Source organism: Accipiter gentilis, chromosome 10, assembly GCF_929443795.1.
Source record: "Accipiter gentilis chromosome 10, bAccGen1.1, whole genome shotgun sequence".
Classification (NCBI taxonomy): Eukaryota; Metazoa; Chordata; class Aves; order Accipitriformes; family Accipitridae; genus Astur; species Astur gentilis.
In genome coordinates, this window is record NC_064889.1 from 11,786,815 (window position 1) to 11,801,168 (window position 14,354).

At 35.6% G+C, this 14,354-nt stretch overlaps 1 protein-coding gene across 1 annotated transcript in view; it reads left to right on the plus strand.

The window, feature by feature from the left end:
* Positions 1-14,354, plus strand: part of WDR72 (WD repeat domain 72) — a 130,100-nt gene that overhangs the window by 22,853 nt on the left and 92,893 nt on the right. Inside the window, exons 8-13 of the mRNA XM_049812316.1 lie at positions 45-190; positions 547-643; positions 3,601-3,742; positions 4,230-4,472; positions 5,017-5,237; positions 6,594-6,789. Coding sequence (XP_049668273.1) covers positions 45-190; positions 547-643; positions 3,601-3,742; positions 4,230-4,472; positions 5,017-5,237; positions 6,594-6,789 — 1,045 coding nt within the window. The remainder of the gene's footprint in view (positions 1-44; positions 191-546; positions 644-3,600; positions 3,743-4,229; positions 4,473-5,016; positions 5,238-6,593; positions 6,790-14,354) is intronic.

A 14,354-nucleotide genomic window follows, 5' to 3' on the forward strand; every position in this document is an offset into this window, starting at 1 on the left:
TTTTGGTACTGTTTGTTTATATTTTATTGTTTTTCTGAGCTTAGGTCTATGATTACTGTGATTTTGCCTTGCTTTGTACTGAGTTCTGTAAAAGTGGTCAGTGCTTTGCTGGTGGAGAAGTACTAGCAGCTTACAGACTTATCATCTGGACAGAAGATGGCCACAGTTACATCTACCAGCTGCTAAACAGGTGGGCTCAGATGGGGAATTCACACAAAAAGTTCAGGTACAAGATGAACTTTGGGAGGTTTATTATGGAAAATCTCTGCATGTTGCAAATGATCAAAAACCAGAACAAAACCACTTTGGCACTCAAAGATTTACCCTGAGTTTGACAGCCCTCAGTCTTTGTTTGACACAGCAGGAGACATAGGAATAAGATTAGCTGTGTAGAACTTGGGCAGCTGGTCCTGTGATTTCAAAAAGTCACTTGTAATTACTTATTCGGTAACTTTTAATTCAACTTGTGAATCTTGAATGTTACTATTCTGCTTTCTAAAAAATACGACTTTCTAAAGCTTTTAATTTTTTTTCCACATTATGCAGTGGGCTTTCTAAAAGCACATATCCTGCTGATGGGAAGGTGCTGAAAGAAACTGTTTATCCTCATTTACTCTGCATCACTGGTGTGAAGGAAAATAAGGTAAATTCCTAAAGGTTTACAGTGAGCTTGAAAAGTTCATTCATTATTTGTTTGCAATTACCTGAATGATACATAAAAAATTGCTGAATTCATCAACAAATTTAATAGTTCTATGAAAACAGTGAGTAAGACTTATTCCTTAGTTTTAAAATTTTACTTACAGACTTGGAGATGCTTATAGCATATTTTTGTCTTAAATTCTGGCAATATTTACCTTTTTCACAGGGGAAAAAAATTCCTGTATTTTCAGCTATAGATAGGCTAATTGTTGAAGTGAATTTTTTCTTTCTAATTTTGGCAAAAAAAGGGAGAGCTTTTTTTTTTAAGTTAAAGGTGGTCTAAAATAGGTTTTACTTCCAAATATGTGTAAAAAAACCAAAAAAACAAAAAAAAACAAAAAAACCCAAAAAACCCCACAAAATGCAAAACAAACAAGAAAAAGGCCAACCCACAATCAAAATGTAAGTTGCTTAGTTCTTGTTTTATTAATATATGTATGTTTCAGTGTAACTACATAAATAGTTTCCCATGTGTACCATTCCTAAATTGAAGGGAGTTGAAGCTGTAACATTGTATCAAGAATACTGTTATCTTGAGCCTTCAGAGGCATAATCACATGCCAAACTTCTTACACTGTGAGCAGACTGACAGTACCCACAGTGCATAAAATTAGACACATGTGACTCTTCAGAACCATGGTCTCAGCTTGAAGAAGCCTCTAAGATTAAGAAAAGAGGAAGCTAAAAAAGTAAGTGAAGTAAGTGATCTTTATAATTCTGATTGAGAATTCATGTTTAGCAGAGCATGTCACACCAGTTTCAAATTTAGAAGTTAATGCTTAGACAAAGTAGTTTAAGTGGACTCAGCATGTTGGAAAAACTGCATCTTGACTCACTTTTTGAGTAGTTCTTTGTGACCACAAAGAAACAGGTAAGGAAAAACAGTTCATTTAAATAAGTAGAAAATTGATTAGAATTAGGAAGTAGGAAAAAAATCAGATCTGTGGCAGGGGTTCTTGCTTTGACAAAAATGGAACCAGAACAAATGTAATGGAATTTTCTGTGTAGCTTTGGTTCTTGTTTTGTTGCTAACTCTCATTGCTAATACTGTTTATGAAATAGTAATTGTTGGAAGATGAAGATTTAATTCCTGCTTGCAGTTGCATTAGTTTTTGATGTGTATTTGAATGAGAGTTCAAGCAGGTCTTCAAAGATTTTCTGGAGATATGCAAGGGAGACATGCTTTGATTTGTACAAGACTAGAAACACTGTCAAATATATACCTACATGAGGATTTCTAGTGTTCTTTTTACTTTCTGTTGACAACTATAGGCTCCTAGAAAGCATTCTTGTCGCATACTCTTGCAATGCCTGACAGATTTAATTGTAAGTTGAAGGGCAATAGCACAAGCCATTCGGCTTTTTCCCCAAATGCTCTGATCTAAAATCAGGTAGGATAGCTACTGAAGGATGCCAAGAAGTGAGATGATATGAGGGAAAAGAAATAGCCAAAGCATATGGCTTAGCAAATAATAGGATTACAGTAGTGGTAGGAAGCTCATATATGCTTCCCCCAAAACATATGCATTTTTTAAATAATGTCATCTGCCCTTTTCTAATATTTCTGCTTTAAACTTCACCTTACTATCTGAATAATTTTTATAGCAGACTTGTGAGACAACTGCATGTGTGATGATGGGTTTTGATCTCCATTCTTGATTATAAACTGAACCACGTTACAGTACAGTTGCTTATTGTGGAATCTACTCCCCAACTTCAATGTTGTAAATAAAATGTATCCAACATACGGGCATGTTATTAAAATGCCTTGAAGGAGCAAGCAGTGAAGCTGTGTCTACACTATCAAAGCAAATTTGATGCATGGAACAAACCAGTTTGTGCTGATGACATTTCATCCACACTATCTACAGGACAGGGTGTGCTTTTGGGTTTTTTTGGTGTGGGTGTGTTTGTGTGCTCCTGCACACATCTCCCAGTTTACTTTAATGCAAAAAGAATCCTGATTTGGTGCTCCAAGACAGCTCCACAACACAAACCTTTCACTTCCAAAATACGCACCTGGTGTAAACTCAAACATACTAATGTAGGCATGCCTGGAGATGCCTAATTTCTTTACTTTTGCGAGAGTTTTGAGCAACTAGAAGCTTCCCCTTAGACACCTCACCTGTTTCTAGTAGTTTGATATTTGAGAATGAAGCTTATGTTACAACTAAACAGGATGTTATTGGCAAGTCACCAATAGATTATCATGTAGTTTGGCTGTTACTGATTTGGTGATATAGAATTATCTGTGGTGTTATATCTACAGGCAAAGAAAAGCTACAGGCTTCTAGTCTTCATGGGAGAATAAAAACATGGTGTTTGTTTGAGAAAACATACTGCAGTAAGTGTACTGCACTGACTAAATGAAACTAGGTAGATGTCACTAAGTCTGTTTATCAATGATGATATAGCTCTGTAGTGTCTAACTTTTTCCAGATGAGTGAATGATAGTGTTACAGACTATTACCTATGTAAAAGCACAGTTCTTACCTTTCATTAGTTGTAGTAATTTAAGCTATCATGATTGAAACTCTACTGAATTTGTTTTGATGTGAAGATTATCAATGCTGCCTCTTTTTTTAACATGTTGGTGATACTATTGATAGGTTTTTTATTACAGACAGTAAACTTAGGGTCCTCTCTCATTCCACTTTTCCATTTGGGATGTAGGCTTAGCTAAGGATACTGGCAAAGCAGAGGTGATCTTTAAGAGGCTTGCACCGGGCAGAGTAGACCTGGTCTGAGCAGAACTTAGTGACAGGCAAGGGTTCAACCTTTTTGTTTTGTATTTCTACATCTTTTTTTTACATTAAAACTTTGAATCTGCAATTAATTATTACATTATTTTATCAGCTCTTTTATATCAGAATATTGATTTACTTTTGGTTTTGGCAGAGTTTTCCTTTTGTCATGGGCTTCATGAATGAAAGAAAGGAGCCTTTCTATAAGGTTCTTTTTTCTGGTGAAGCTTCAGGAAGGATCACTTTATGGCATGTTCCTGATGTCCCTGTGTCAACATGTGACGGTTCACCAAAAGGTTTGGCAATTCTGTGCCCTTGATGCTGTCTCTTTCATTATGTCTTTAAGGCAGTTTTTATGAGAACTTACTTGTGAAAATATTTTCACACTGGAAAGTGATGCTCATTCATTCATTGTGTGGTGATTACCTGTAGTTAGAAGGAGCAAGACACCGAGATGAGTGTCTAGAAATTCTTCATGGAACTGAACATATAAGTGTTCCTATTTCTTTACCATCTGTCCATAAATGCTTCTCTGCCAAATGTCATGAACATTTACTTAGTTGGTCCTGCTTATGGTTGTTCATAAGGAGGCATAAAAGAAAGGATTTATTGGGATGTGATCTGGTGTTGGAATAGCAACTGCTGACTTTCCATCCCTAGGCTGCAGAAAGGTTAAGTTAGGGGAAGTGATGAAGAGATGAAAACAATTTTATTTGTTTGGACTTTTATTTTAGTTTGAATAAAAAAATAAAGAATTCCTGACTTTTTCCCCCCACCCTCTAGAGATCCCAATTACAGCAACATGGACTCTTCAGGACAATTTTGATACCCATTCAATGTCAGAGGGCATTATTGCTCATCTTGGTACACCTGAAGATGGAATTGAAAGTGCAGTTGTCAGTTCCTCTGTATACATACCCAGTCTTGATAAGCTCGTGTGTGGATGTGAAAATGGGAAAATTTTTGTAACACTAGGTTTAAAAACTGCAAGAGCAAGACTTTTAGAAAACATCTCTCTGCTGAAAGGTAAGTTTTAACAATTTTGTTCAAATTCATCTCAATAAAGCACAGAAGACTGCATAGTTCTGACATCCCCCTCCAGTGAATCCCTATAAAAAATTCTCTGAAAAATAGGGGTGATGGTCAGGGATTGAATGAGGAAAATGGAAGATTATGATATTCTTTCTCCCTCTGTAGCTGATCTATCAGACAGTAGGTTAGTACTACCAAGGTGCTTTGCGCTGTTAACAGTCCTGGAATGGCTGTGGGGATGAAGTCATCTGAAAGTTAGATATGTGGGATGTCACGATACGGGCAGTGGTAATCTTTGTCATTTTTACCTCTAAAAGATCATTCTGCTGAAGGAATAAAGAGGATACATCTTGGTAGATGAAGCTCAGAGTGCAGACCTTTGTCTCCCCCTTCTAGGAACATGTCCAGAATTCTTTGATCCCCTGTAATGGATTGTTGTATTTAGTCTTTTGAATCTCCTGACTTATCAAATGTACTGTAAAATATGGAACCCCTATTCTTAAAGAACAGAAATAATTTAGGTACCATCTTGTTTCAGATAACATACCTTATAAGGTTCTGAATGGTCATAGTAGCAGAGTCACTTGTTTACTTTATCCACATGATAAATCAGTAAGATTTGATCCAAGCTGGCTGTTATCAGGGGGCCAGGATTCTTTCGTGATCTGCTGGGATATATTTACTGGAGGCATCTTACACCAATTTAGTCTGCAGTCTGGTCCAGTGACAGAGCTATTGCGATCTTCAGAAAACTACAGAGTAAGTAAAAGCATAATAAATGATGTCTCCAAAAAAACCCCACAAATCTATAAATGTGTGTGTGTATATATATGAGAGAAAAAACTATCTGGCAATACTTTTATGCTGCAGCACTTTATCCTTAATTTGCATTCACTTAATTGTCATCTTTGGAAGTTGCTTTTAATTTCAGGAGGTTGTTTTCTTGTTAGTCTAACTTAAGTGATTCAGAAAAATGACCCTAAACAAGTGACATTAAATTGAAGCTCTTAATGTTCTATTCACCATTTTTATTAACATGATTATCGGTTTATATGTTAATCTGATTATCTCCTAACTTCTGTTTGAAAAGTGTAATCAGTAAGGCTAGGGATTTGAATATAGTAAGATAAGGTTTGGACCAGTAGTATTTCAGTTTAAATGTGTATGCTTGATTTTGGTTCCTGACACATCCTTATGGTCCTTTGCATGTATGCTTTTGTGTTTTGAGATTTAGAATAATTTCATATATTCTCTTTTTAAGTGAATTTTGAAGTAAAAATTTAGAAGATGGTTTACTGTACTGAATGCTCTATGAAATTTTGTTGAACAAATTCTGTCCCCATTGTATTCCATGGGGCTGGGATTTCATCTTTTTCCTCTTAAAAAGCCTGTGAAGACATATTTGATACTTATGGTTGACTCGGAGTTCACTTACATGCTAACGTTATGTAGTCCAAAAGATATTTTGCAATGGCATAAGTTCTTAATGCTTGTAAGGCTCCCTTTAGCCCTTTTTCTGGAAACTAGGTAGGATTTAATGCCTGCTTGGGTGATGTTTCAGTTTTCTTCATGGGGCTGAATTTTTCCATAGTGTGAATTCCTTCATGTGTCACCAAAAATTGCTTGCAGGAAGGGAAGACCTTGGAGAATCAGATCCATACAGTGTGAAATGAAATTGTAACATACCCAATTTTTTGTTAGAAATACATTGCCCTTGGCTTTTGTGTCATAAGACCTGACATAATTTTATATCACACAAACAGCAGTTTGGTTTAAGATAATTTTTTGCTACTTTCTTTTCTAGGACAACTGCTACTGTATATTTGGCTATATAATCACTGCTTTGATAGGCAAGTATTGTGAATAAATGGTATTTAAATTATTTTAAAAAAAAATTGAAAAAAATCAATGAAAACTTTGTTTTCCTGTCAGGAGATCACTTGTCTGTAACAGGCTAGCATATACAAGTCGGAGATGTAGGCTGAAATGAAACATGATTTTCTAAAATGAGTATGTTTTGGGAAAGAAATCACTAGACAACTTTTACCAGGCTTGTTAAAATGATGTGGTTATGACTCTGGTTACAGTGAACCTAAATTTCTTTCTGTTTTGCAGTTAAAAGACCACAGCATAGTGTGCTGTGTGTGCAGTGATCACTCAGTAGCAATTCTACACCTTCAGAAGAGAGTATGTCTCCTACATGCCAGAAAGCATCTGTTTCCTGTGAAGAAGGTAAAATTTGACCTTGTTGAAAATCTGCTAGTTGTTGGATGTGAAGACGATTCAGTTTATATTTGGGAAATTGAAACAGGTAATAACACAGAGGGGTTTTTTTCTTTACTTTCCTGAAGTCTTGTTTCTGTCATGTGGTGTTATACAAATTTAATTTATAGAAGACCAAAGCAGAAAAATTAACACATTAAATATATTAGAGAGTTTAAATGTTTATCTAAACAAGCAAGAAATAAAATTTTCATATGGTTCAAGGTATGTCACTAATAAAATATAATAGTTAAAGTCGGATCTTGACAATTGGATGATTAGCTGATGTTGTAGTGAATTGAGTAGAATATTTCTGGAAGCTATAAATAAAATGTAAGTTGTTATTCTCTTCAGTTACTAAAAAGAATGAAATTTTCAGTCCTAACAATCCCAAATTAGAGCATGAAGTTCTGTTTTCTTCAGCAAAATCATAATCTGAGAAACCTTTTGAGTTAATTGATAATCAGTTAATAGTGGAAGATAATTGCAAAGCTCACAAATGTGTAGTCAGGAAAACTAAAGCTCAGTGTTTCAGGTTAAACTGTAGATTCCCAGGTGATTTGAGAGCGTAATGCTGATTCACAAGGGTAATAAATGTAGTTGTTCGAACTTGGACAGACAGAACTCTTAGAAGCTGTAATAGTACTAGGGATTACAATACAGTGTTTTCATGTGATTGAGCTATGTGTCCTGGGAGGGAGGAAGTGCATAATGAGTTTAGAACCACTGAAATGCACAGCATATTAATACTGTATGAAAACACGGTTTTACTAATGTAACACCAAGGTAAGTTTACAAGTTATTACAACACACTGTCTAGGCTGTCTGCTTTGGAGAAGTCATCCGTTGTTGTAAAGTACAAAATACCTGTGTTTAACGAAGGACTTGGCAAAATGAGTACAGCACAAATTATAAGCCTGTTGTGTTAGTAAGCTATATAGCATCATTAAGCTGACATAGGAAATGTCTTCTGGTACTTACTTTTTTCCCAAATGTACTGAGTTGCTGCTTTACACTGGTGGTTTTTTCTACAGCTACTGAAAAACCACAAAGTTCTTCTATGAAGTTCTCATAGTTTTGCATTGTACTTTGAGATTTAAAAGTTTTTAAATATTTTTGTTCAAAAACATTAATAAAAATTAAGAAGAGAAGGTGTGACCTTAGGAGACTGTTGGCTTGTATATAGTGTTATACTTTTTTCTGTCTTTTTGTCCTGAGTGTCTATACAACGGTTTTGCTTAGAATTTTAGCTTTAGTTGCACTGCTGGGAAAAGCAACGCAAGGTATAATTTTCAAAAGTAAATATTAGACTCTGAGTTAGGGTACTGTAAACTTGTTATCCTTTTATTTGTTTTTTTCCTGTATAACTTTGAATTCTGTTTTCTGATAAATATCTAAGATGCTTCTTATGTGTGTACTATTTATGTAGATGCATGATATTACAGTTTTAGGTGCATTTTCTCCAGTCAGGAGGGGGCATGGGTTCTACCCATCTGCTCAGTCCTTTTTCTGGAGGGTTTGTGGAACCATACTGTCTTGGGATCCTTCTTCCTCTCTTGTCATTTCTCTGATACCTTCATTTTACTAGTCTCGTCAACATATTTGCAGTATTGCAAATTGTTACTTCCCTCTCCTTTTTTTTCCTCTCTCTAAAAGGAAGATTGTTTCTTCTCCAATGTGTTCTTTTCTGTTCCTGAAGTTACTACTATATCTCATGATTATTTCTGCCCTGTAATGGCAGCATGCACTTTTTCTATGCAAATGGTATTTCTGTTAACAGTAAAAGCTTTAAGGTCTATCTGCCCCATACTTTAGCATGAAGTAAATAAAACAGCAAAAATGAGACCTTAATTTTATACTTATCATTGCCTAACTGCTTGTTTTGTAGCAATTGCCAGAAAGTCACCTTTACTAGTGGTAAAGTCTTAAATGTAGAATGGAAAGATATTGTACTAGATCCCTGTTGTAACTAAGGGAAACTAGAGCAGGCATCTAAATTTTCAACAATCATTAATAAATACACACTTTTTTTATGGAGAAGTTTGTAAAAATGCTAACGCTTTCCAGCTGTTCTATCTAGATCTTCATTGCTTTTTTAAAACTAATGTTGAAAATAGTTGAGAAATTTGAGGGGAAGTATTGGTATAGAATGTCTTCCTTTTTTTCACAGCTAAAAAAGGACACTTCTCAAAAACATGTAACTATAGGCAGGCTGTTTCCTAAGTCCATACCAATTTGACAGTGAGACATCCTTGAAGGCCATTGTACCTAAATGTTTATAAGCCTTTCTTAGATTCATTTTTTAACCAAAGGATTAGTGTGCATTTGAAACTCTGCAATAAAATTGAGTAAATAAATGTACTAAAGGACCACAGGATAATTTGTTTCCTTATAAATCTGTTGTTGTAACTATAACTTTAACTGATTTGCATCAGCTATTTTCTATCAGAACTTAATCACTTTGTTTAAAAAAGGAAATAGATGAGATATTAAACCCCTAAAACACTGATGTTGAGCATGCAATGATTATTTTTCATACATACTTTTAAGATACATTTGTTACGGATCTGTCATAGTCTGTGCTGTTATGATATTTGTAGGATACAGTGTAACAGCCCCTCAGGTGCTCCTGTGATGTGAATTAAGGTTAAAGCTTACAAGGTGGTGAGTGTTTATGTGCCTCTTGACAAGACATTGGATTCTAAGGGGACTCAGTCCCCATAGTATGTCAATGCAACACTTAATTGCTGCCTTAAACAGAAACAACCCCCCCAAAACTTTAAGCCAAAATAATTATGCTAAAGATGTGAGAGAGTATAACTTAATCCATCATAGCACAAAAGTTAATTTAGAAGTTTAATTATTAACAAAGCATATTTCTTCATGATACTGCTACAGCTCTGGAAGTAAACCAGTTCATATCAAGGCATATCTTTAGTAGTACTTGTGTTACACACTAGTGTCTGCAAGAGGATAGTGGTGTACAAAAGAATTGTTCTTATGCACTAAGAAGGGGGGTTATGTTTTGTCCTTAAGTCTCACGCTGAAGATAAATATTACGTCTTTATTTTCTTTGGTTTAGATTTTTCGTTCAAAGTATGTATTTTGGTAAAAATTTTGAAGCTTAAGTATATCCCACATCTAAAAAAAAAATTGTGCAAATTCCCAGCTTTTTACTTTTTTTAGCTTTTCAGCACTCTTACTACTTCATGGAATGCATACTATTAACTAGAAATAGTGCTGACAGGTCATAGGTATTCCAAACTCTTGTGACTAAGTAAATAATTGCTAAATAATTCCCTCTGTCATTTTTAAAATTGAAACTTTTGGATGTGATTTAAAGTAGTCATCTATGTAGGCCTGAGAAAAGGCAGTTCCATCTGTGGTGTTAGAGGAGGTTAGGTCTGCACTGCTCAGGTATCTTGCAGGATTAAGTGATATTTAGGCAGTGTATGCCTTTGAATTAACTCCTGACAGTGGGGGATACTTTTATCCCCACAGTGTGGTGCAATGAGGTTCTTTGGGTTTTGTTTTGTTTCTTAAACTATCATTTCTTTCCTAGATTTCTGAACAGTAAACATTGTGGAGTGAATTCAGTGCTGCTGCTCTGTGTGCTTAACAATGTGGAAAATTACTTTGACTCATTAATACTTTAAAGGTGCTAGGCCAAAATGCAAATTGCTGTACTCAGCAATGTAAGAACTAATAGTTTCTATCACCCTACAATGCCCAAGGCAGCCCAAAAGTAAAATGTCTGGAGACAGAATTACATCTCGGATGCAACTTTATTTAGTACAGCTAGATAACTTCACACTAAAGTGTAGTGAATTCCTTGTAAATAAGTGAGATTTAATAGCAAAGGGCTGTAATGTTACCATAGAGACAAAAATCAGAGTGTATTTTAACTGTCACTCCTTTAGCTGTAAAAAAAGCTGCCTATTTCAAAATGAAAGAGGAAATGAAATTGATGCCACTGCTTATGTATATCACATTCAGAAAGGGTGTATATGGTTAAAAGTGTGGGGGTTTTAATTGCTTTTTCTGTATCTTTTGTTGCTAGTATCAAGCAAGAATGAGAACTACAATCACCACTTGTCCTGGTTTCAGCTGGGATAGAGTTAACTGTCTTCCTAGTAGCTGGTACAGTGCTATGTTTTGAGTTCAGTATGTGAAGAATGTTGATAACACACTGATGTTTTCAGTTGTTGCTCAGTAGTGTTTAGACTATAGTCAAGGATTTTTCAGCTTCTCATGCCCAGCCAGGGCACAAGAAGTTGGCACAGGACACAGCCAGGACAGCTGACCCAAACTGGCCAACGGTGTATTCCATACCATGGGATGTCCCATCCAGTATAGGAACTGGGAAGTGGGGGCGGGGAATCGCCGCTTGGGGACTAGCTGGGTGTTGGTCGGCGGGTGGTGAGCAATTGCATTGCACATCATTTGTACATTCCAATCCTTTTATTACTACTGTTGTAATTTTATTAGTGTTATCATTATTAGTTTCTTCTTTTTAGTTCTATTAAACCGTTCTTATCTCAACCCACGAATTTTACTACTTTTTCCTGATTTTCTCCCTCATCCCACTGGATTGGGGGGGGAGTGAGTGAGCGGCTGTGTGGTGCTTAGTTGCTGGCTGGGGTTAAACCATGACACCACTTCTTAAGGAATAGCAGGAACACAAGAAAGGATGTGGTCATTTGCTACATTAACAATTAACAAATTTTTTTCATTCCTGTAATGCATTGGTAACTAAAATATGTCATCTAGGGTGAATATCTGGGACAGCCTACTATGATATAACGTGGTTGGTTTAATGTTGAATTATAACTGTATTGCAGGAGAACATGAGAGGTTGTGGTGTTGATCCTTGAAATTGACCTGACCTACATCGAGAGCTTTGTAGATACTTCAGTGCCACTCAGGCAGACAAAGCATTGTTCAGATGTATGGGAAAGATGTATATAGCATCACAGTCACAGACAAACATCTGCAGAAATACAGCAACATTTCATTATGATTTTAATCTGTTGGCAAGTGAACAGGCAGCCATGCATAGTACCACTTGCCTATGCAGTTACCTGTTCCTTGACTCTGTTAAATAGGATAAAATTAAAGTGGTAGCCTTGTGCTTGGATTCCATTACAGAAATGGACATAAGATAAAAGTTTTTGTTATTCTATAGTCAAAAAGTATTTTTCTTTTTCTTCTGGCTATGCAGTTAGCTTTGTGACTGAGGCTGGTTTTCTTTTTTTAGTGAATGTAGAGGACCAGATTTTGTGTCAGACTTGTATATCACTGTTTGTAGTTTAAAAAATATCTGAGCAGTGTTACTGTACTATAGTTAATGGATAACTGGGAAAACAGCCAGTCTGTTTATAATTCCAGGCTGTGGATTAAGGATTTTCCATGAATATTTCAATATTTACACTGTTGTGGAGTCAGCAATAATTCTGTTGAATTTGACAGATGACTTTACAAAAGTTTAGGGCCATCTAGTACTTGTGACCATCTTTCAGTGATACCAATTCAGCTCCAAAACTAACCTTCCACCAGGTAATTAAGAGGATAACCTGTTAAACAGATGAAAGACTTCATTATGCATAACAGTTCATAGTCCAGTTTCTTATGATAGAGGCTGACATGCTTTCAAAAAGCATTCTGAAGTCTTTAAAATATTTAAGTTGTCTTTTAGCAGGCTTTCATAAGAGGTTTTTTATACTCTATGAGTTGGGAGAAACATTGTCACACAGATTAAATTCTAAGCCAGTACTACTTCACGTACAGCTTGTACCCTAGCTTCATGAGATTGCCAAAGATACCCTATTTTAAGTGGTCAATGAGTACCATGGGCTGCCTTTATTCCAAACAAATAGGCATTTCAGCATAGTTTCTGCTGAAATGTGTTAAATACCAAGAGTATAGTTGACTTTAAGTGGAATTTACCTTGTCTAACGTCAGATTTCTATCTGTACTTAGGATGTCTACCTATGAGCTAGTAGTTCATGGTTTTGTACTGAGCAGGAGGAAGTAGGAATAAGTAAAAGTCTGTATCTTTTCCCCACTGACTACAAGGGCAGTCTAAATTGGGGTGGGAGGAAGCAAAGCTAATTGCCTGCTGCTATTACATGTCTAGAATAAGATAAATTGAATCTCATACCTTTAGTCCTTTGGTTTACAAAACAAAGTAAAATTATTTTATTCTAAGTTTAAATGTTAGTGCATGTGGGTAGTGATACAGAAAACAATACAGAAACCATGAACTAGTATCTGTGTAGTTTTATGTATTTTGCCTAAATTGTAATACATGGATATGACAAATTTCCGTCACAGTGGAATATCTTTCTGTGACAGTAAATATTGATTTAATAATACATTTGGAATATTAATATAGCATGTGTACAGGATATGTTTCAAACTTATGTGTGCTAGAAGACAAATATGAAAATCAATACTAAATTTTTTCTAATTAAAGTGCAGAATATTTCTTCCAATAGCCACCACTTGAAATCCACTTCAATAAGGAAATCAGCTGTTATCTATATTGCTTTTACAATTTTCTAAACAGTTGCTATCTTTGCTTTTTTTGAAAAGGTAAATATCAGTACGATAAGATGTAGTAATAAAAAGATCAGTGGTTTTTTTTCTTGGTGTGTACCATGTATGACAGCGTGTCTACTGAGCCACATTTCTAATATGTATTGAGAGTGAGGAAAGAATGGGTAGACTTTAAAGAGCAATATTCTTTGCTCAGAGTTAGCAGTCTTTATCAGAGGTAGATTTAGACTTTCAATTAGTACTGGTTTAATATGAATTTATTCCTTGAAGTTCATCATGCCTTGCAGAATGAGTCATGTACCAATTTCCTATTTTCTTTACCTTGCAAGTCTTGTTCTGTTTTATCATTTTGACATGCTTAGTGTGAGTTTAAAAATGGAATAACATCAGTTAATAAAACTTTGTTCAATTATAGTAATAATACACATTTAACTTTACATTTGCTACATTGTATCTTTCATATTGTCATGGTTTAACTCCAGCTGGCATCTAAGCACCATGCAGCTGCTTGTTCCACTCCTTGCCACCCAGTAGGATGGGGGAGAGAATCAAAAAAAAGTAAAACTTGTGGGTTGATATAAGGACAGTTTAATAGGACAGAAAGGAAGAAAATAATTGTAACAACAAAATGACAATAATAATAAAAGGCTAGGAATATAGAAAATAAGTAATGCACAATGCAATTTCTTGCCACTTGCTGACTGACGCCCAGTTAGTTCCCAAGCAGCAATCCATGTCTGCCAGCCAACTCCCCCCCCCAGTTTATATACTGGACGTGATTTCACATGTATGACAACTGCTTTGGCCAGTTAAGGTCAGGTGTCCTGGCTATGTCCCCTCCCAACTTCTTGTGCCCCTTCAGCATTCTTGCTGTCTGGGCTTGAGAAGCTGAAAAATCCTTGACTTAGTCTAAACACTACTTAAACACAACAAAACATCAGTGTGTTATCAACCTTACTCTCCTAGTAAATCCAAAACATAACACTATCAGCTACTAGAAAGAAAACTAACTCCATCTCAGTTGAAACCAGGACATACACTTAGGAGATATGTGTC